The sequence below is a fragment of the Atractosteus spatula genome, chromosome 26 (genome assembly GCF_055471065.1).
Source record: "Atractosteus spatula isolate fAtrSpa1 chromosome 26, fAtrSpa1.hap1, whole genome shotgun sequence".
NCBI lineage: Eukaryota > Metazoa > Chordata > Actinopteri > Semionotiformes > Lepisosteidae > Atractosteus > Atractosteus spatula.
Window position 1 is genome coordinate 9,238,817 of NC_142731.1, and position 22,778 is coordinate 9,261,594.

A 22,778-nucleotide genomic window follows, 5' to 3' on the forward strand; every position below is an offset into this window, starting at 1 on the left:
GCTGTGAGGGTGTGAGCGGGCCAGGATATCCTCAGAATTCTATAATTGATTAATTGGTTTCACTGAGCAATTAAGAGCCCTGGTGGAATTAAAAACCAGCACACTGTCTGGCTCACACGGGGCTGCAGAGATAGAATATTTGTACAGTGCTTTCATGCGTATGCATTTATTAATGATTAATATTAGCATTATTAATAATAATTGCCGGGATAGGCTGTGGCTCCCCTGCGACCCTGAAATTAATTGAAGAAAATGGATGGATATTAATAATAACAACATCCTTTTGCACTACAGCACTTTCCATCCCGAAGGATCATGTGCAGGAGGGGACCAACTTCATCCAGCAAGCAAAGTGCAGACCCAGCTCAGTGACACCCCAGCACCCCCACAGCACACAGGGGGAGGAGTGAGAGACTGCTTCGCCCCTTGCTTTGTATTAATAACCGAGAAGTAGTGTTTAATACTGGTCTGGATATTGACAGGTGTGATGAAAGAAAAAAATGTTTAAGAGGGAATTTTATCTTTACTACATACTGTAACTAAATATTTTTTCTACAGTTAAGACACAGAGGCTGTTTGCACATCTCTGTCTTCATACCTGTGCCCTAATCATCCTTTTGCAAACAGCACTCAGCTGCTCCTAGTCATCAGTAAATGTAATAAGAAGATAACAGCTGAATATCTGTAGGTTAGTGACTTATAAGAGAGGCCAACACAGCTTCCAGTTCTGGAAGAGGAAATTGTAGTTTAAGATTTTTCTGCAAGGCACGGTGGTTAGCATTTGCTGCCTGGCAGCACTGGGGCACTGGGTTCAGCTCCTGGGGTGCTGTCTGTGGGGAGTTTGCATGTTCTCCTCATGTTCACATGGGTTTCCTCTAGGATAATGGGCATCTGGGAAAACTGGCCCTGGTGTGAGTGTGTGCACGTCTGTGTTTGTCTGTGTTTCTGCCCTGCAGTGGGCTGCCATCCCATCCAGGGTGAATCCTGCCTTGTGCCTGTTGCTTGCCCGGACAGGCTCCAGCTTCCAAGACCCTGAATTGGAAGAAGCGGTTGTTTAAAAAAACAAATGGATGGGGTGTTCTATATTGAAGTCCTTCCAAAAGACAAACCAGCGACTGACTGTCGGTGGGCAGGGCCACGAGACTCCAGCCAATCACGGGTACAGAAGGATGGTGACGGATGGGCTAAAAAGAAAGGAAGTCCCGCCCTGAGCACTAAGTGAGAAATCAGAGACGGCGCAAAAAAGAGAGAGAGAAAGACAGGGCTTGGAGGCAGGGAGCGGCGAGGAGGAGGGCGTGTCCGGATTCGGCCCCGAGCGCAGAGTGACAATGGCCAGGGCACGGCCAGGAATGTGGTGAGAGAGGCCCACGGGGGAATATGAGGACACTGCCTGTCCAACCAGCTGCCACTCCAGACACCGTGATGGGGCTCAGCAGGTCTGGGTGGCTGTCAGCAGAGCCTTTAGTTGCGCGTTGAACTGGCATCTGTTCAAGGGTCCTGTGCACAACAGAGCCTGTTCCATTTCCTATGGGCATCCCCTGGCTGTGAAGACCCTGCTGGTAGCGGCTGGTCCCTGATCCAGTGCAGCCGTCCAGGGCTCCACCAGGATGAAAACGCCCAGAGAGCCCGGGCTGCAGGAATGGAGGCGGATCTGAATGTTCTGGAGGATCTGTGAGCTCGTCGCCCCGCACGCGTGCTGTGAAAGGGTGAGACCCGTCAGAGAGACACCCTGCGCCAGCCTCTCCTGTCATTGTTCTCCTGTCCCCATTGTTCTCTCATGAGCTCTCTCCCCCCCCCCCCCAGTGCTGGCTGGCTGCTGTGCAGCTTCGCGCCACTCTGCCAACAGAGCAGGCTTCCTTTCCCACAAAGGAGAGCCTTGCATCAGAGCCACTGTTTACTAAGCAATTAAGCCCGAGGCGTCAGGGTGCTAAAAATAATAATAATACTTGCTTACACTTATAAAGCGCTTTTCTGGACACTCCACTCAAAGCACTTTATAGGTAATGGGGATCCCCTCCACCACCACCACCAATGTGCAGCCCCACCTGGCCATACTGCACCAGAACACTCACCATACATCAGCTCTCAGTGGGGAGGAGAGCAGAGTAATGAAGCCAGTTCAGAGATGGGGATTATTAGGAGGCCATGATTGGTAAAGGCCAGGGGGAAATTTGGCCAGGACACAGGGGTTACACCCCTACTCTTTTAGAGAACCACCCTGGGATTTTTTTTAATCCCACAGAGAGTCAGGACCTCAGTTTTACATCTCATCCGAAGGACGGTGCCTGTTTACAGTATAGTGTCCCCGTCACTATACTGGGGGCATTAGGACCCACATGGACCGCAGGGTGAGCACCCCCTGCTGGCCCCACTAACACCTCTTCCAGCAGCAACCTTTTTTCCCAGGAGGTCTCCCATCCAGGTACTGACCAGGCTCACACCGGCTGAGCTTCAGTGGGCTGCCAGTTGTGAGTTGCAGGGTGATATGGCTGCTGGCCATGTCATAGGACAAGATAGGACAAGATGGGACAAGCTGGGACATCTGAGTTCCCTGAGCAGCAGGGAACAACAGCAGTCTGGGCCTCCACTCGGCGCCGCAAACTGGAACTCGCCTCCATGGAATCCGGTCTTCCTTTCGGAAATTCAGTTCAGCCATTTTGTTTTGCAGGCGGTGTCAAGTGAGCGAAGAGGGTATCCTATTTTTCAAACATCGTAAAAGGAAGAAAGGCAGGAGTCACCGGGCTTTAGGTTTATTGTCAAGGGTGTTGCCGCTGGGGAAGACCGTGCCATAGAACAGAGCAACAGTGATCGTTTAGCCAGTCCCCGCAGGGCTGTTTTTATTGAGAGCGACGTGCAGAGACTCGGAGGTGCGCTGTGGCAGGGACAGACGATGCTCCAGAGCTGCTTCTCATTCAGCCTCTCACCCAGCGGACAAGACTGAACACAGAAACATGCCGATGGGTACAATCTCTTTACAAGCTCACAGGTTCTTCTCTGTATGCTGCAGGCTGTTCTGTTTTCCCAAGGACTGGGGACTCTCGTTCCAAACATAACTTGAAAAAAATACTTTTTTTTTCTGATAACCACAATAAAAGCTCCAATGGAAAGTTGCATTACATCCATGTCATTTCTTATCGCTACATTATAATACTGTTTGAATGTACAGACTATTATATTATTGTGCGCGCTGTCTTTCCATTCATCTGTCGCTGAGAGGGAAAACGTTTTGTAGAAGCAGATAGCTGATGCAGATATGAGACATTTCTCTGTTTTCAACAATCTCAGCTCCGGCACCACCACAGTCTCAGACCATGAGCCAGCAGCTGCATTTGCTCCTGAACCCGAAATGCATCAGACAACTTTTCCAGCGCACAGACGTTTACCACGATGGAATCCGACACAAATGGTGCCTGGAATGTTAATGCCCAGACTGAAGGCAACCCTCTGTCTCCAAGGCACCTATTCAATTTGTAACTGACTCACGGCCTCCAGAAAGTTAAAGGTCTATCTAATGACTTTCGCTAAAGTTCTCGGTTTCACAGCGGACAAATCGTTTCCCTCTGCTAATGACGGGCTGCAGGCGTTGGGGTTTTTCACAAAAGGGAAATTTCCATAATTTGAATCTAATTGATAGGGCCTGGGAGGCAGGGAGAGATTTGCCATATAAGGTGCTTGTGACCTGCTCTGCACATGCAAATCCGTGCAGATGCATCTGACCTTTTCATGGGAGCTGGGTTACAAGTCGGCTGATCCAGGGGTGTTGTGCTCCAGGGTCCTTGGGCCAGAGGCCCTTTGGGATTTTAATCTGGCTGAGCTATTAATTCAGAACAAGGGAACAGTAAGAAAGGTCACGAATGAGAGGAGGCCGCTGAGCCTGCTGCCTGGATTATCACCACAGCCCAGAATCTCCTCTCATCCTGAGGGATCTTGCACACACACGGAATCCTGACACCAGCCCTGCATCTTTGCCAACCTTGGACGTGGGCTCCGGACGGCATCCCATAATTTCCACAGAGGCTCTCTGATGCCTCACCTGATTGTCTTGGCTGGAGGGAGTCACTTACATTGACTTTTGTGGACATCTTGCAGGATAGTCAGCAGCTGGATCGAGACAACGTGCAATTTCCTCTGCCTGAAGACCAAAGATGTCTCCCGCCTCTTAATCGGTATTCATACTTCATCTCTTTGAACTAATTATTGTACTTAATTTAACCCTTTTCTCTTGCACTCTGAGTCCTGCTAATCCACGGCTTTCTCCAGACCCTCTTGGTTAATCTCTGGGACAGCGCTGAGTATATTGCCAATATCTCACATATCCCAGGATCCCTCTGCTCTTCACACTCATTACGGAGGTGTGGCTGTGGGTGTCTGGTGGAAATGCCCCCTGCTCTGCTCTTGAGCCAGTGGGACAGGCAGAGAACAGGTCGCCTGTCAACGATCTTTAGCACTGAGAGTTTTTAGAAAGAAAAATGACACATTCTGTGCTGTGGAATTAACGCCTTGGCAACTTCAGCCTTTTTGTTCTGCTGTTTTTCCAACGAATGCAGGAGGCCTCCAAAGAAAGTAACTAGAAAACGGGTTTCCCTGCTCCCTGGCAGTCCAGAGCTGAGACTGCTGGACCAGAGCTGGACTGCTGCGTGATTCAGGCAGTGCTGGTCCACACAGACGTGGGGTGGGGTACTCGTGTTTTGCCTGAAACCCGTGGGGAGCTGAGAGACCAGGAGTAAGTAAATAATCCCGTTTGTCCCCCTCTTCACTAACACACACTGCTGTAGTGATCTGCCCCCTTATGAACATCCTGCACCCTGCAGCTGCCTTGCCTGTAACTGCAAGCATTTTGAGCAAAGAAAGACTCTGGATGACCCAGAAAGGAAATGTGCTGGGGCTTCTGCTTTGCCTTATTGTAATTTTACTGTGATCTGGGCTTTTTCACTATGGTGGTGCAGCTTTTGAAGGGAGAGGGGTGCACCACTTGGGGAATGATCATTTCATGGAGAAAAGGGGGCGCAGAGCACTGTTCTGATTTTCCTATCCTCAGCGGATGCTCTCCCTGATGAGCAGCACATTGGGACCAGTCCGCTCAGTAATGCACACGTGGAATTGGAGCAGGTTCAGGGCACAGCAGTGTGCGGGCACACTTAAAGGTTCTGGGCTTGTAACTAGAGGATTGCAGGTTCACATCCCTGCTGGCACACTGCTGCTGTACTCTAAGGCAGTGGTCACCAACGTTAAGACTTCAAAGCCATTAAGGTGGGCCTGTTGAAAGAAAGGTGAATGGACAACAGGCCCTAAACAGGATAGAGATGATGAGATAATGGAAATATTGCCTTGGTTTCGGGAGTCCTAGTGCTGGGGGAGACGATGTCCAGCAGTGTTCTAGCACATTAAGCCTGGAAGAGTGGTTAATGACACAAGCCTGGTGACTGGGCTGCTTCTTTGTGTGCAGGGGTTACTGTTATCATGATCATATTGTGCAGCAGCAGAAATCTTATATATTAGTACCCCTGGTGACCCCTTTGTAATATCACTTCAAATGAACAAAAAAATCGATGTCACAGTAAAGATTAGATGTCATAACTTTACTTCGGCACAGAATGGAACCGCAGGTCACAACTGATTTCCCAGACTAGCACTCATCTTTAAAAATGACATTTCCTCTGTGAAAAACTGCTATGGGCATTTTTGTGTGTGTGTGTGTATGTGTGGGGGGGGGGGGGGGGGGTCGATTTCCATTTTATTTCCCCATGTTTTGAGCTGGACCCTTGCGTTTCCGAGCCCCAAAGGCCTCCAGGCTGGGCCCAGCCCAGTTTACACAGTGATACCGTTCTGGATTCTGTTGTCGGGGGGGGGGGCGGGTATGCAGAGGCTTGCAAAGCAAACGGCGCCAGAGGAGCACCACTTATAAAGAGCTGTACCTGCCCGCCATGCAGTCTAATCAAAGTCCTTACAGGGAGAGCGGACACGGGAGATAAGGCGTACTGTAAATACTGCACATAAAAAAACCTGTAAAACCAATATTTCCTTTTGTGCAACAGAGACCGGGGCTAAAAAAAAAAAAACAAGTGAAAGGCAACACGCCTGTTTGCAAGGAGTGGGAACGAAACTCCAAGTTGACCAAAGGCAATATCCGATATCGGCAGGATCACAACACAGCGTGTTGTTTTGCGAGGATGCGAGCAGTACAGGCCATTGCTTTGGACTAATAGAACCCTTCTGCAACAGGTTTGAAGCTCGTGGCAATCTACTGAGACCCAGAGAACTAGCCTGATCGTGACCCTGGAGGACCGGTGTTTCGGACCCCTGCTACAGTGATACGCACGGATAAAGCAAACGGACACCTGTGTTAAAGCACCTGCTTTTTCTGGGCTCACTCGAAACCCTGGGTGGGGCTCAGTTCTATGTGCTGTCTGATACAGGGCTGCGGTGTGTTTACACATGACACAGGGAGGATCTGCCTTTTGTTTTGTCCGATCACGTCCCCTTTCAGGCACAAAATCTGATTCACATTGTGTCCCGTGCTACTGCATTGCTCACCTTTTATCGCCCTTCCTAGTATTCCTTATCCTGTTCCCTCTGGATCCGGAACATAAAAACAATAGGAAAGATCACAGACAACAGAGGGCAGTTCTGTCCTTCTAGCACGATTGGTTCCTTGTAGCTCACTTGATCCCAGGATTTCTCCTGGGAAGCCAGGGTGTTGGATTCAACAGTATGGAACCGGTAGCTTGTTCCACACTCCCACGACCCTTTGTGTAAAGCACATCTTGGTTTTAAATGCACTTCCATATAGCTTTCCTTTCCTCCCACGTGCTGTGGAGCTCTAGCTCTGTTTTCTTCAGCGCTTCACCTCGGTTCTCCCCTGCCTTGCCACGTCCTTCAGCCCTCAGTGTTTTGCTGCACGTTGTCTGTGCCCACCGCTGCTATCAGCATGAGCTGTGGGTCGATAGAGCCTGGGAAAAGCTCACAGGACACCGTGCAGGCTGTATGCGGAAGAAGTTCGGCTCAGAGTTCCAGCCCCACGGTTACCCAACATAACACCGAAGACGAGGCCATTCAGTGTGTCAAATGTGTTTAACACATGTATTTGTTGTCACTTTTAATGTGACAATCGTTCTCAAGAAAGAGGATTCACCCCACCCCCAACTGTGAACTTTGCTAGGGTCTTGGAAAGATACCACACAGATTTACCCCACTAAAAGTTCACAACGCTTCAAGTGAACACTGAGGAGCTGTCTGACAGTTCGTTTTTAACGAGGGGTTTATTTTACATTAAACAATTGAATAACATAATAATAGTGAAATATAGCGCTCTCAGGTTCACGTGGGTATGCGCCCTCGCCACTGCAGCCTCAGGTCGGCCCCCCAACTCGAACCCAGGGCCTCTGGCATCACTCAACAGGGACCCAGCCGGTTGAGCCAAAGGGGAATAAATCTCCCATCAGCCCGACAGCTGTGGTCCGTGCTATTCACAGGGAAGGGCAGTGACGTCACCGCGCTGGGAAGCCGGCTCGCACAACCTGTAATGGGTTTGCAGGCAGTTAAAGGTGTTTTTTAGATTTAAGAATATTGATATTTTATTGTACTGCTGTATTGTACAAATATTGTAAAATTTGGAAAAAGAGCATTTATTTATAGTAAATTTATTAGCCATTCTGGGTAAATTTCACATTCATAAATCAAAATGGTCTAATAATACTCCCCTTTTTTGTACTTTTGAGGTGGAGTTGAAACTATTTAAATTCTATTAAAAAAATGAGAAATAATAAAGCAAGGAAAAAATATGATATATGTAAAAAAATACAATTTGATCACATAATCTACTTCATTACCTCTGGCGGTTAAATATTGTTTTCTGTTTGTGTTTTTTTCTCTTGTACCTGTTTCTGATCCTCTGGTTGTAGTTGTATTTGTACATTCTTTATACGTTTAATAAAAAATCATTTAAACAAAGCAACCTGCAACGGCGGCCGTATGCGTTACAGAAATAATCAAATTAAAATTAAATTTCAAATAAAAGTGATAACATAAGGTAAAAATAAGGAAAAGCAGCCTAGTCTCAGCAGCTGGTGTCTTCTTTTTACGAGATATTGCTATTTCATTCATATCCTTTTGACCACGACGGTGATGGTTCCCTCTAGTGGTACAAAACCTGGACAATATACTGAATTTACAACAGAGTTTAATGGAATGCACTGCCACCTATTGGATAAATATCGAAATTACTCCTGTAGCTATAAGCCATCACCAGCACTGATCCTACACTGTGTGTACAGTAAGGCGGCTTCTTTCGCAGCCCCGGGGAGGTGTTAATATGTTTACGTAAGAGATAATTGGCGAATCACAAATCAGAATTTGTTCATTCTACAAAATCATTGGTTGGTTTCCATGTCCGTTTTAGACCATGGGCTATTTGATTGGCTACTCCTCGACGGAAGTTCAGGGGCGGAATCTTCTCTCATTGGTTAGGAAGGGTCGCTCCAGCGCTCTGATTGGTCTATAGTTCCACATGGGGTGACGTGTCAATGTCGGTGTAAATACATGGCTGTTCTGGGAGTCTGCCTGTCAGCTTGAAAAGAAATAACCAGTTCAAATGCTGATTTTAATTTAAAAAAGAAGCTACATAAAGGACAATGGAGGTATGCTAAGAGTTTTGGATCTGTAATTGTTAATTCGTCAGAAACGAAATAATATAGATACGCGAGGCATATTTATACATTAATTAAGAATTTAAGCAATACAGTTATCTGTTATGAAATTGTCTTTAAAGCTGATGTTTTTTTAACTGAAAGCGATAAAAATGTAACGAGGAGCTGAGAACAACACTTTTTTAATAACCTGCTGGGTCAGGGATTATAGTTGTTAACTCAAATCCGCACGGGCCTTTTACAATAATGAAACTTCATGTGGTCAAGTTGTAATCATTACACTGTTGTTGAGCTTGATTTCAACATATCTGCTGTCGTTTATTAACACAGAAGAGTCGTAAACCTTTGTCTGTTACTGGACGTTATGGTCCTTGTGTGAATATAACTGACACGCAAGGATACTGATGTCCAGACTGTGTTTTAAGGCCTTTTTTTAACTTCGGAAAGTAAGTTTTTAATGTTTTTTACAGGACTATCAGAAGCTTCCTATTGACATCCAGACCAGCAAGCTCCTAGGTAATTATTTCTGCAGCTCCCGAACAGTCCAGGCTCTTGTTAGTGATGTGTTGGCTGTGAGAGTTCTCTTGGATTCTGACTGGGCAAGTTCATATCTTTCAGAAACAGAAGATAAACTGTAGAACTAGGGTGTACATCAGCAGTGTTTGGGAGACACATTACCCACTTGCCAGTGCTTTTATCAGTACAACCTTCAGGCTCCTGTACAGATTGTAATAAGGAAACAGACATATTGTTTTATAAATGTCTCTGTTTGCCCGTTTTATTTGAAATAAGGTCATAGGGATAAAACATTTAACAACTGGTATTTATGAGCCTGAAATGGTTTTGGGAGCTATACAAAGGGAGTTTTATTTCTGTCTCTCTAATTATAACGTGTAATATGAAAGAACTATACAGGTTTACCATCCTGATGGGATGGTGATGTTTGGGGAGGGCAGACGGAGTCCGAGGAGGGTACACGAGGGTCAAGGAGGGTGGACGAGGCTTGAGGAGGGCGGGCGAGGTTGGAGGAGGGTGGGCGACGGTTGAGGAGGGCGAGAGAGGTTGGAGGAGGGCGGGTGTGGTTGGAGGAGGGTGAGAGAGGTTGGAGGAGGGAGGGCGGGCGAGGGTCGAGGAGGGAGGGAGAGGTTGGAGGAGGGCGGGCGAGGGTTGAGGAGGGCGGGAGAGGTTGGAGGAGGGCGGGCGAGGGTCGAGGAGGGAGGGAAAGGTTGGAGGAGGGCGGGCGAGGGTCGAGGAGGGTGGGCAAGGCCTAAGCTCAAGGCCTGTCTTCAGCCACTGTGTGTGTGTGTCCCGGCAGACTGGCTGGTGGACCGGCGGCACTGCAGTCTGAAGTGGCAGGCCGCAGTGCAGAGCATCCGGGAGAAGATAACCACCGCTGTGCAGGACATGCCGGAGAGCGAGGAGCTGCGGCAGCTGCTGTCCGGGTCCTGTGAGTGACGGCCTGTGTGCCCTCCCAGACTTCGAGCACCATGAACAAGGGAAATTGACACATATATCCGCCAGCAGCTATTGCTTATGTGCACAGTACCTACATATTTAAATCTGTCACTTCGTATTGTCCTGTTGGAGAACAGAATAATACTGTACAGAAAAGGAAAATACTATTCTGATTTAATGTATAGCTTGTGTGGGTTATTATTAATTAATTATTAGGTTTACTGTATCTTTCCCTATGCTATGTTCCATAGACTTTTTTGTATTTATTTTGGCTTTGCTGAAATTTGTTTTCCAAATTCATAACATCTCTTATTATTATTATTATTTTTCTTGTGCGGCCACCCAGTTTGTGTGGCTCTGCTCTCTGTAACTCACCTGGCAGCCGCTCATGTGGGGATTGAGGCAGTGTGGGCACGCTCCTCTGACCCCCCCTCCCCTTCCTTTGTCATGGGTGACAGCCTGTGGCAGTGCAGGGGGCGTCCCTGGGACGTCTCGGGGCTCACAGTGCTGTCAGAACCTCCCTGCGATGGAGAGACTTTGTGTCTCTAGTTTCCACAGCTGGCCCGTGCCCAAACCACTATGTCAGGTCGCAGAACCGTTACTTGGCCAGAGAGTCACCCATGATGTCTTTTCTCCTTCTGGTTCCAGACATCCACTATTTCCACTGCCAGAGAATAGTGGAGATCCTGAAGGGCACAGAGGCATCTTCAAAGAACATATTTGGGAGATACTCGTCTCAGAGGATGAAGGTGAGGAAGAGAGCTTGTCCTGGTGGAATGGGCTTTTGTAACACGGCACAGGATTTCCCTGCTTTCTGTTGGCTAACAGGAGCCACATGCTCTGGGTGCATGCCGGGCAAATTCTTTTCTGCAACTCACAACTGGCAACCCACTGGAGCTCAGCAGGTGTGAGCCTGGCCAGTACCTGCATGGGAGACCTCCTGGGAAAAAAACTAAGGCTGCTGCTGGAAGAGGTGTTATTGGGGCCAGCAGGGGGCGCTCACCCCGTGGTCCAGGTGGGTCCTAATGCCCCAGTATAGTGACGGGGACACTATACTGTAAATAAGCGCCATCCTCCGGATGAGACGTAAAACTGAGGTCCTGACTCTCTGTGGTCATTAAAAATCCCAGAGCGTTTCTCGAAAAGAGTAGGGGTGTAACCCCAGTGTCCTGGCCAAATTTTCCATTGGCCCTTACCAATCATGGCCTCCTAATAATCCCCATCTATGAATTGGCTTTATTACTCTGCTCTTCTCCCCACTGAGAGCTGGTGTGTGGGGAGCGTTCTGGCGCAGTATGGCTGCTGTCGCATCATCCGAGGGGGGCTGCACACTGGGGGTGGTGGAGGGGATCCCCATTATCTGTAAAGCGCTTTGAGTGGAGTGTCCAGAAAAGCGCTATATAAGTGTAAGCAATTATTATTATTATTATTATTATAATAATAATTATTTTCTCTTTGTCTGCTGTAGGACTGGCAGGAGATCCTGTCTCTTTATGAAAAGGATAATGCCTATTTAGGTAAGGCCGATGCGATTGTGTGGAGTGTACTGGTGTGAGGTTTCCAGAGCAGCCTGGCAAGGGGCAGTTTACCTTACAAATACATTTATTTGTTTGGCAGAAGCCTTTATTAGAAGAGACTTAGAATCACCTCTGGGCGGTATGCAAGGGGTGCAGAACACGGTAGCAGTTACTGCTTATCTGTTCAGTCACTCTGCAAAGCACTGAGCTCTTTACTTCATCAGCTGGGAATCATCACAGCAGCCATGAGCTGATATTTATAGAGTTTCTGAATGAATGCCTTTTTTGAAAATGCTGTTTCTGGGCCGCATGAAAATCAGACCAAATACATAGAGAAACAGCAGCCTGCCACTTTCCAAGACCTCGGCTGTTTGTAGTCTGTCCGTTCACTCTGAAATTTCTTGCTGCTACAAGTTGCTACTGTATGTACTGTGCAGGTCTGCAACATTGACTGTGTGCACAAGTCCCAGTTGAACTCCTTCAGTGCCAACCTGCTGTGGCTTGGACTGATTGTAATATTGAACCCAGTTTTCATCTTATTTCGGTCCTTATTGTTAACTAGCACTGCGGGTAATATTTTTTACCATGATCAAAGATTCCATGCAAACCGCTGGTCATATCATCACTGTAGTCCTATACAGTAAACCCGTAGCTTAACGGACTACTAGGGCGCGTCTTAAATCATGACTGATGTTTTTTTTCACCCCCAAAACACCCGATTACATAAGAACAATATGTATAAAGTACTATGCGTAAGCTTTCTGGATCTTTTGACTTATTTTTGGAACAATAAACATTTTCCTGTGCTTTTTTATCATAAATATACAAACTGTTTATTTTGTGTCATAAATATAGTGTATAAAATTCTCTAAATCAAAGGAAACACAGACAACACCCATCGTAAGCTATCGACTGATAGGGTATCGTTGATATTCCTTAATTTAAAACCTATGTAGTATTTGTTCTTACCTTGCTGTATTATGTGTGCATTTCCCCTTTACGGTGAGGAAAGTCCGCTATTTCTGATTTTGCCCAGTAAATGCAAAGGCTGTTAAAGCAGGGTTTACTGTACTGCCCCCTGCCTGCCTGGAGCTGGGTCTGGGTTCCGGCGCCGAGGGCAGGAGCCATGCCGTGCCGCACTGACCACCGTCCTCTCTCTCCCCGCCGGTGCCAGCGGAGCTGGCCAGCCTCCTGGTGCGCAACGTGACCTACGAGGGGCCGGCGCTCAGGAGGCAGCTGGCCAAAGCCAAGCAGCTGCAGCAGGAGCTCAGCCGCAAGGAGCTGGAGTGTCAGAGCGGGGCAGCCGACCTCAGGGAGCGCTACTACTGCGCTTGCAGACAGTACGGCATCACGGTGAGGCCGCGGCCGCACCTCGAGCACGGTTTCTGTAGCAGCAGGTCAGCAGGCATCGTGCGTGTGAAGGGATGCTGTGTAACGTGGATGTATATCAGGGTGCACGAGAATCAAAGTGTGCACTTACACTTAGTAATCAGTGAGAGGTACAGTTAGTTGAGAGAGAAGATCACTTCATTGGCCATATACAATTTTCTTGCATTAGGAATTCGTCTTGTCGCAGACCCCAGCTTGCTCTCCATGAGACACACAGACAGGGAGAGAAGCTTGGGGTCAAAGCGCAGGGTCAGCCATTGTACAGCACCCATGGAGCAGTTGGGGTTAAGGGCCTTTTTTCAGGGGTCCAACGGAGTAGGATTCCTCTGCCAGCCACGGGATTCGAACCGGCAACCTTGCAGCCACAGGCAGATCCTTAGCCACAGAGCCACCGCACCACCCAAAATTGTTAAATCGTTAAAGTGCGGACCGCTTGCGGCCGGTGTGGACTGACTGTGTACTGACAGCATGCAGACAGCGTGTTGACAGTGTGGACTGACTGCGTGCTGCCTGCACTGTCCTCAGGGACACGATGTGAAGAGGGAGCTGCAGGCGCTGGTGAAGGATCTGCCCTCGGTCCTGGGGCGGCTGGGCCAGGAGGCGGCCTGCCTGGAGGAGCCCATCCAGCTGTATGGCGCCTTCACACGCTTCGTCTGTGACTGGTGAGCCTGGCTGGAGCCGCACGGCGACCCCCTCCCTGCCCCGCCTGTCCTTCCCCCGTTCACCGCCCCCTCCCTCTGCCCCCGGCAGGTCAGGCCCCCTCCTCCCCATGCTCACATTCGCCCAGAAGCGGGGGAACGTCACGGCGTACGAGTGGAGGACAGGGGTCACCCCCACAGTCGTGGAGAGAGCCCCAGTAGAAGATGCCCCCTCCGACACCGTCAGCGAGGAAACGGTAAGAACGTAGGGGGGGGCGCCAGTCTTTCAGACTCCGTTTGAGGGCGCGGCACCCAGAAGCATCTGCAGCAGTGCTGTTGTGTGTGTTCCAGATCGACTGGGGTGACCTGGGTGGCGCAGGAGCTGACTTGGGGATCACAGTGGAGGACGGAGTGGACTGGGGCATCAGCCTGGAGCCCAGCGCAGATGTGAGTTGTGTCCTCCTGGCCTGGGCCAGCCGTGCCGGACGGGTGGGAGACGCCTGGGGTGATTTCTGTGAAAAACAGGACTAGCGGACACAGGGGAGGGAGTGACAGCTTCTCCCCCCCTCGCCCTTGTTCTGTCTCACTCCGTCACCCTCTGTCTTGCACTCGCACTGCTGGGCCTGAAGCAGCGTAACATTCGGGGGCTTTACACAGAGGGTTGTGGGAGTCTGGAACAAGCTACCCCAGCCCTTTGTCAAAGCCGATACCCTGGCTTCTTTCAAAGAAAGGCAGGGTGAGATTTTCAGATCGGTTAGCTACGAGCAGTCAGACCACCTAGATGGGCTGAATGTCTTCTCTTCTCGGGAAGAAACTGTGTTCTTATGTTCCTGCGTTGCCTTTTCTCTTTCTTTCACATTAGTAACCCTCTGTTTTCACACTGCCTTACTGCTTCTTCCTCTCTGTCTGTAGGAGGCTGACTCTGGTGGAATAGACTGGGGAGAGGAGACGGCCAGTCCAGTAGAGATTGAAGTCTTGGAAATGGGCACTGACTGTAAGACCCCTGCTTTGAAGGAGACATTTTGATCTTTATCTGCCTGGTAGCAGGGGTTTTGAATCATATTTCAAAATTTTCAAATGGCATATTTGTATAGGACATTTTCAGATTTCTGCTGAGAAACTCGAAACCTGTTTTAAAATGGGTTATATTTATTTGTCCCAGAAGGGGGCAGCATCTCTCATTTTGTTTTGGAGCTGGAGTACTGACATCCTCCACCAGGTGGCAGTGCATTGCTTATTCTGCCCAGCAGTCAGTTGCCCTTGTGCTTGGGAGCTGAAGTGGGATGTGTGCCAGCCTGGCGCTGTGCCCTCCAAGTTTGTATTCAGGAGCCCTGCTGGTATCTGCAGTGCTGCCAACTGGAACTTTTCAGCAATTAGGCCAACCTGGTTTTTGGCCTGGCTGTTAAAAGTCTCATGTAGAGATTTTAGACAGACACTTCTGGTTGGCTTACAGACTGGTGCATTGCAAGATTTGGCCTGAGTTTCAGCAGAGAGCTGCGAGATGCCATTGCAAAAAGGAAAGCTGAATCCCTGTGGATGCAGAGACCCTTATGCTGTCTCCTCTAAATTGTACAGCTCAGTGAAGAATGCATGAGCACACAGAGCACTCAGTTAATCAGCAAGAGGATATTGTATCTCCCCCCTGTCTGCACTGCCCCCAGCACAGTAGACATCTTGCAAAACTCCCTTCGCTCCTGGTGCAGAGCAGGCCTGGGTCTCCCAGCAGCGGGCTGTTAGAATTGAAATGAATTTGTCATTACGGCTAAGTGAAATTAATTAATCAGTATCAAACAGCCTGGCCTCTGGTTTGTCCCAGCGCCATAGGAAATGGCTGCTCCGTGTGTCTGCAGGTTTGTGCCTCTGCCCAGGGTGTGTGTGCGCGCGTGTGTGTGCGCGCGTGTGTGTGCGCGCGTGTGCGTGTTTGGGGTTTTTCGCAGGTCTGGATCCTCTGTCACACCAATGGCATTCATCCTCGGTGTGTGTGTATTTTTCGGGGTGGGGTGTTCCCAGGTCCTGATGGAGTTGCCAGGGGGGAGGACGCTCTCACTCTCTTGGAGAACCCCCAAACCCGGAGCCAGTTCATCAACGAGCTCATGGAGGTACAGTGACTCCCCTTCTCAGTGTGGACCCCAAAACACAGCAATACGAATAATACTGTATTAATACTTACTCCAGTTAAGTCATTATGCAACATATTTCCCTGTATTTAGTATAAATCTAAGACCCGTATTAGACAGTTATTTGTAAAATACATGAACAGTCATCTGAGATTCAAATCATTGTTTCATTTGCATTTTGCATTGTGTCCTGATTTTTAGAGAAGCGCTGAATGAGATGGCCCTATTCGCACTATGCCAGTGGCATAGAAGCCAGCAAAACACATGAAATCATTCATTTTAAAAACCCCAGTCATCGTTCCTGGAAATCATCCATTTGCTTGAACTGAGGACTGAGAGTGGGTTTCATACGGGAAATTCAAAAGGAGGATTGTGTGTTTTTGCTAAATGGCCTCACGAATCCTGTGTTTTTGAGCGTTAAGAAACAGTGTTAGCTGGAATTAAGAAGTGAGACTGTTTACAACATCTGTGCGTCACATCTGGTAGAAATATGCTTAATGGAATAATTACCAACAGCTTGGGCTCGCAAATACAAACGTGCATGCTGTAAGTGCAGAGCACGGAGGCTCCAGCAGGCTTGTGCTTGTGCAGAAGCAGGAGGGAGGCCGTGTGCTTCGTGGTCACCGCGTTGCTAAAGGAGCCCTTCTCCCCATGCAGCTGGAGCTCTTCCTGGTGCAGAGGCTGACCGAGATGAGTGAGGAAGGGGACGTCCTGGCCATGAGCCAGTTCCAGCAGGCACCCCCTGTCATCCAGGCCCAGACCCGGGACAAAGTCCAGGCCATGCTGAGCCAGGTGCGCTCCATGCTGGAGCAGCTGACCAACCTGCGCATGCAGCACCTCTTCACCATCCAGGCGTCGCCAAGGTGAGGGGCCCTGGAGGGCAGCCAGGGTGTGGTGGGGTCATAGGTCAGACAGCACTTTTACCCAACACCACTCCTTTATGCAAAAGGACAGCTTTTGCTACAGCAGGGGGTAGAAAAGGCGTAGTTTCTGAATTCGATCAGCCTGACTGACTGATAAACAGACCTTCAGACATATTGTAAGTATTAGTAACCCTGTGTGTGAATTTCAATCTCAAATCCCTTGAGCAAATGACCATCTAGTGTACTTGGTAAACAATGGTGCAGATTTGACATGGTAAAAATGCAACATGTGATCTTAGTGATCAAGAGTTAAATTAGAGAATGATCTGGTCTCACTGTTGCTTGAAACGAAGCCGGTATAGAGAAAACATGTTGGTTTTTTTCCTTAGCGGTGTCTGTCTGGTGATAGTGTTAAAAGCTCTGGCCCAGTGCCTCAGTAGCCGGCCTGTGAAAGACCTTCGCTTTCAGGAATCAGCACGGCTGTGGTACCTGTGGCACGAGAAGGACAGACCGAAGGGGTACGGGGCCTGGCGGAGCTCGGGACAGCAGGGGGAGCTGGTGGCGGAGCGCGTGCGGGGCGGAGCGGTGGCTCTGTGGCTCAGGATCTGCTCCTGTGGCTGGGAGGTTGCCGGTTCAAATCCCGCGGCCGGCAGAGGAATCCTACTCCATTGGGCCTCTGAGCAAGGCCCTTAACCCCATCTGCTCCAGGGGTGCTGTATAAATGGCTGACCCTGCGCTCTGACCCCCAGCTTCTTTCCCTTTCTGTGTGTCTCATGGAGAGCAAGCTGGGGTCTGCGACAAGACGAATTCCTAATGCAAGGAGATCTTATCTTATCTCATGTCTCTGTGTGTGCGTGCGCGGCAGATACGTGGAGCGCGTGACCGAGCTCCTGCGGCAGAAGCTGAAGCAGGCGGAGATCCTGGCAGCGAAGCAGCGGCTGCAGGAAGAGCAGCGGGAGGAGGCCCTGGCGGAGCAGGCCAGGCTGGAGCCCAAGATCGACCTCCTGGCCCAGAGGACCCGCGAGCTGCAGAGGCTGGTACCGTGGCTCCCACCCCTCCTTCCTTGCCCTGCTCGTGGTATTTACAGGACTCTCCGGGCTTCTGAGTTAGCTTTACCCGACACAGGAGAGGCACAGCGTAGGGCGTGAACCCGCAAACCCAGGGCCTCGCCTCCAGCTGAGCCATCTGCTTCTTTAACAACGGTTTCAGTTACTTCTTAATATAAGAAAAGCCACCTGAGTTTTTATTTACCCGAACAGGTATGTTTAATGTTGAAAAGGCATGTTTTGGCTTCCTTGGTGTGTGTGTGTGTGTGTGGGCAGTTAGTAATAAAGAATCCCAGCAGCTCCTTTTCTTTTTCCAGATCGAAGCCGACATCTCCAAGCGATACAACGACAGGCCTGTAAACATGATGGGAGTCACCGTGTGAGAGTCCGTCCCGTGCAGAAGACCACCAGCCCCCTCTCTTGACAGTAAATAAAGTATATTGTGTTTTGATGAAAAGGTTCTGTGCGATATTGTTGTTAATCAGCATTCCCCCCCCCCCCCCCCCCCCAACTAAAACACACACTGCAAAGAGCCTGTGCTGTAGCCAGCGGTAAAATGAAAATTAATGCATTGTTTTTACTGGTGTCTCCAGGCACTGCTGCTGCAAATTAAACCCGCTCTCTTGAATAATTTAGTCAAGTCGTGTCTTTGCATGGAGCTCAGGTGGCTAAAAATTGGTTAAATGAAGTTAAAAAACAATTGAAAAAACACAAAAGCTGGTAGCGCACAGGGACCAGGAGTAATTACACCATGAATCTGCCCTTCTGACCACGAGCCGGGTCCCTCCAGTGTCTCTCCTCCACCCTGCCAGGCCTGTGGCATTCTCCTTTCCCTCCTAAACCCATCAGGCTCCGGGTCAGTGAAGGCGCCGCTGTCAGAGCTGTTGTGTGTTTGCAGGGCCTGGCGCTTGTGTCCTTGAGGTGCAGCTCGGGCCTCTCCGTGGGCTGCCGAGCCCTCCCCCGCCATCGGCGAGAAGCGTCAAGGGCGCGCGGGTCCGAACGGGACGGGAGTCCGTCTTTCCCCGACTCCAGGAATCCGTTTCGGCTGGGTTCAAGTCTCCGGCCTGGCGTGGTGCCTCCGGGCTGCTGGCACGCAGAGGGGGGAAAAAAAAAACACACACACACACTCGCAGTGCCATCCAGCTGCCAGCTGGCCCGCAGAGCTGCTCCGATTAATACAGCGGGCGCCATTTCATTAGGAGCGCCGGCGCGAATCCCATCTCCACACAGCCGGAGCTTGGCCATTTGCATAAATCCAATCTCTTAATGTTTAGCTCCCAGCTCCTTGACAGTCATTCCAGAGCTCTGGCGGCTAGATCAGCAGAGCCTCTTTTAAACCGAAACCCCCGTTCAGCCTCGCGCCTTGATTTTATTGGCCTGCAGTTCTGCTCCCTTCTGCTTACACGCCGCCCAGGGACTGAGAGACATCTTTTTCTATTAGTGCCTCCGCAGTCGTAAAGTGCGGTAAATACTGTTAAAGTATTATTATCCGTTGGTCTTGCCTCTGCTGCGTTTATTGACATCTCTGTCACCCTTGCACATTGCAGTGATGGTGTTCTGACACACAGACACACAGACACACAGACACACACAGATGTGCTGAAACAAGGCCCAGTGGACACACTCTGACACCCTGCTGATGAAAATACTGATGATTTGGGACAATGGGAACCCAGACCCCAAATCCTTCTGTTTCTCAAAAAAGCAATAGAGCAACATTTGGTCACTGGCCATGTATGCTTAAGACTCAGGTGGATTTTCTGTGAGGGTCAGTAAAAAGACTTTCTTAGCACCAGACTTGAAACCACGCTTCTGGAGAACCTGTATTTGTATTTGTAAGGGAGGTGATAAAAGGGAGTGTTTCTAATTGCAAATTGAAGTGTCCTAGAGCTTCACCTATTTCTGTAGCAGGGTGGGGTTTGTAGACCCGGCTTTCCAATGCGGTGTCGAAGTTTAGTGAACGGTGATGCTGTGCTGCAGGAGGTACTGTCCTTCAGATGAGAGTCAATACCGCAGTCTTGGCTAGTTGGTCATTTAAGGTCTGGTGGTGCTTTCAGAGGAGTAGATGGCCTCACTGCACATGAAGGGACCCTTCCTAGATGTGAAGTACTATGGGATCCTTTGGGATGTAAAAGAGCTACATTGATGCAATTAGTTACTGTTGACTGGAATAACCTGAGTGAAGTACCTTGCTCTAGGGTACATTATTATTACATACAACAGCAACATAGGGTACAACAGCAGTGTCCCGCCTGGTTTTTGACCCAGTGGTCCAGGCAAAAGAGTGCCACCTGCTGGTCACCTTATTTAACTGCAGCCCACCCTGTATGACTAGGCAGGATGGAGCTGTTGAATATCCTTCTGTGTAGATGCGTGTTTGGCACAGCAGGGGGCAGAAGAGAGCAGTTGTGGAAAAGGCAGCCAGCCACAGATCTTGTATATTTAATCTCGGCAAACACCCGCTGTTCAGTATTTTTTTTTCCGATGAAGTGCGCCGATAGTTAAGTCTGCAACTTAATCTGTTCTGTCAGAATGTAGAGTCTGTTCACATAAAGGTAAATATTTCTCATTTGCAATAATAATAAGATGGTAAGAGTACGTGTACTTGCAGCACATTAAACTCCTCAGTAACAGTTAAATTTCTCACCCCAGGAAGAGTCCTTGTCACTTTTATCTCCCCTCGCTGAAAAGGGGGCAACTATCACACCGAACACAGGAACTTAGAGAAGCCATTCAACCCATCTAATAATAATAATAATAATTGCTTACACTTATATAGTGCTTTTTCTGGACACTCCACTCAAAGTGCTTTACAGGTAACAGGGACTCCCCTCCAACACCACCAGTGTGCAGCCCCACCTGGATGATGCGACGGCAGCCATAGTGCGCCAGAACGCTCCCCACACACCAGCTATCAGTGGGGAGGAGAGCAGAGTGATGAAGCCAATTCATAGATGGGGATTATTAGGAGGCCATGATTGGTAAGGGCCAATGGGAAATTTGGCCAGGACACTGGCGCCTGTTTACAGTATAGTGTCCCTGTTACTTTACTGGGGCATTAGGACCCACATGGACCGCAGGGTGAGTGCCCCATGCTGGCCCCACTCACACCTCTTACAGCAGCAACCTTAGTTTTTCCCAGGAGTCTCCCATCCAGGTACTGACCAGGCTCACACCTGCTGAGCTCCAGTGGGCTGCCAGCTGTGAGTTGCAGAGTGATATGGCTGCTGGCCATATCTAGCCTGTCTGGCAGAGACTAATTGATGGCAGGGTCTCATGCAGTTCATTCCTGCAAGGAACCAGGATGTCTTCTTCATCAGCTTGGCTGGGCCACTTGTTCCATACTCCCACAACCCTTCATGTAAAGAACCCTTAGAATGAGCTTGTTCCAGGCTCAGCCCCCTTGTCCATCCATAGAGTGCCCACACTACAATTTCTAGGCGTGTGTAGGCCACTTGCAAAGGAGGACCAGGACACCGCAGCTGTGATCCTGCCCTGGAGTCAGCGTTGTCAGGAGTCAGAGAGCCAACAAAGGCCACAAATGACAGGAGGCCGTTCGCCCATCTAGCGAGAGCAGGTGAGACGTGACCTATAGATTCAACAAGCCTGGGAACAGGAAAGCCAGGAAAACAAGGAGCTTGGAGTCTGGAATTTACCTATTGAGGACATGGGCTGCTGAAGGAGGGAGCTCTCCTAGCACTAAAGGCAGGGCTGTCTCTTTAAGTGGCGCAGGTAAGCAGGCGGTCCGCCTGATTTTATTTTAATTTCATAGCAGAGCAGCTTGATTCATGGCTGCGTGGCCTCAGCTTTGACTCCAGTAACGACTTTCCATCAAAGTGAAAAGTGGAATGACAGCCCTCATTATTCCTACTGCTTGTTATCACAGTCCAGAGGAGGGCCGGGCTCTGTGCTGCCTTTCAGCGAGCAGGGACAGTGAGTGATGGCCACTATTAATCACCCTTCCCGCCGAGAGAACACCACTTTCACTAGGAAATAGATAAGGTGTTATGAACTGTTTACAACGTTTGCTATCAATTAACGTCAAAGATTTCACCCCAGCCTTCTGCCGGAATGTAGACAGAATCTCAATTCTCCCCTCCCTGCTACTGTTCCTCAGTATCTCCCTTCCTTCCTCCCCTGCCAGTCGAGCACAGGCTGTTCGCCGGTGTGTAATCACCCCCCCACCCTCCACACCCCCCGCAGTCTGAGCGCAGCGGCCTTGGGTGGAGGTCAGAAGGATGGGGAGTCAGTCTGGGGGGGGCTCAGCTCTCTGTGAGCAAGTCAGAAGGACTGATCTGGGTCCTGTGCAGAATTTTCTTTGTGACTCCAAGGGCCAAAAAAGTGAATTTCACAGAGCGCGCAGTGGTGAGAGGGCAGCAGCTCCAGGAGACAGACTCCCCAGACTGACCCCCCATCTTCACAACTTGCTCACAGAGAGCAGAGCCTCCCCAGGCTGAGCTGAGCCTCCGGGGGTCCGTTCATGCTGTCCCTTGGTGGGAGGAAATTCACCTTCTAAAGGCTCCTCCCTGCCCCTCACCCCACCAGCTCCTGTAGCTCCAGGGCCCAGGGCCTCCCTGTTGGTGGGGAGCAGTGCTGTAGCCTCTCCTAGACCATCAGATCAAAGCTGGGACGCCTGTCTTGTGCTTTACCTGGGTGGGTGGAGCTCGAGGTCATGGCAGTCACACCTGCTGCACAGCTACGTGGGGTTGCCAGCTTTGGAACTGGGTGCAGAAGTGACTTCGCTGTTGGTCATCACACTTCTCCGTCCACTTCTCCCTAACAGCAGGAGTGACAGCAGTGTGCAAGGTTGCAGCATGCATGACTTCCCAATGGGGAAAATCTAGGGGATTTTGACTTGAGCTGTTGGTGCTTTAAGTCATGGGTCACAGCAGGGGAAGGTGGCAGCAGTGTGGACTGAACCCAGGCATCTAGCTCTTCGATCTGCTCTTCATCCCAACAGAGAGAAGCAGAAAGACTTTGAAAGAAATAAATGGGGTCAACCTGCCCGTGGCAAGAGATATCGTATCAGGACATTCAGCTGTATGGAATGCAGCCACTCCTTTGTCTTGCCTTACGTTGCGTTTAAAGTTACTGACTGATGCTGGACG

At 49.6% G+C, this 22,778-nt stretch overlaps 1 protein-coding gene across 7 annotated transcripts in view; it reads left to right on the forward strand.

The window, feature by feature from the left end:
* cdk5rap3 (CDK5 regulatory subunit associated protein 3) overlaps positions 1–18,799 on the forward strand; it is a 35,775-nt gene extending 16,976 nt beyond the window's left edge. Inside the window, exons 3-17 of one of the 7 annotated variants that reach the window (XM_088905936.1) lie at positions 4,090–4,166; positions 4,548–4,723; positions 9,116–9,161; positions 9,961–10,092; positions 10,749–10,849; positions 11,569–11,617; positions 12,792–12,970; positions 13,532–13,668; positions 13,757–13,901; positions 13,996–14,091; positions 14,557–14,638; positions 15,655–15,743; positions 16,419–16,624; positions 17,490–17,661; positions 17,988–18,128. In XM_088905936.1, coding sequence (XP_088762062.1) covers positions 10,050–10,092; positions 10,749–10,849; positions 11,569–11,617; positions 12,792–12,970; positions 13,532–13,668; positions 13,757–13,901; positions 13,996–14,091; positions 14,557–14,638; positions 15,655–15,743; positions 16,419–16,624; positions 17,490–17,661; positions 17,988–18,053 — 1,365 coding nt within the window. In that variant the 5' untranslated portion in view covers positions 4,090–4,166; positions 4,548–4,723; positions 9,116–9,161; positions 9,961–10,049 and the 3' untranslated portion in view covers positions 18,054–18,128. Of the gene's footprint in view, positions 1–3,716; positions 4,724–8,503; positions 8,637–9,115; positions 9,162–9,960; positions 10,093–10,748; positions 10,850–11,568; positions 11,618–12,791; positions 12,971–13,531; positions 13,669–13,756; positions 13,902–13,995; positions 14,092–14,556; positions 14,639–15,654; positions 15,744–16,418; positions 16,625–17,489; positions 17,884–17,987; positions 18,129–18,568 lie in introns of those variants that run through there. The other 6 variants (XM_088905935.1, XM_088905930.1, XM_088905932.1 and 3 more) reach the window with 6 other exon arrangements.
* The last annotated feature ends 3,979 nt before the right edge of the window (positions 18,800–22,778 follow it).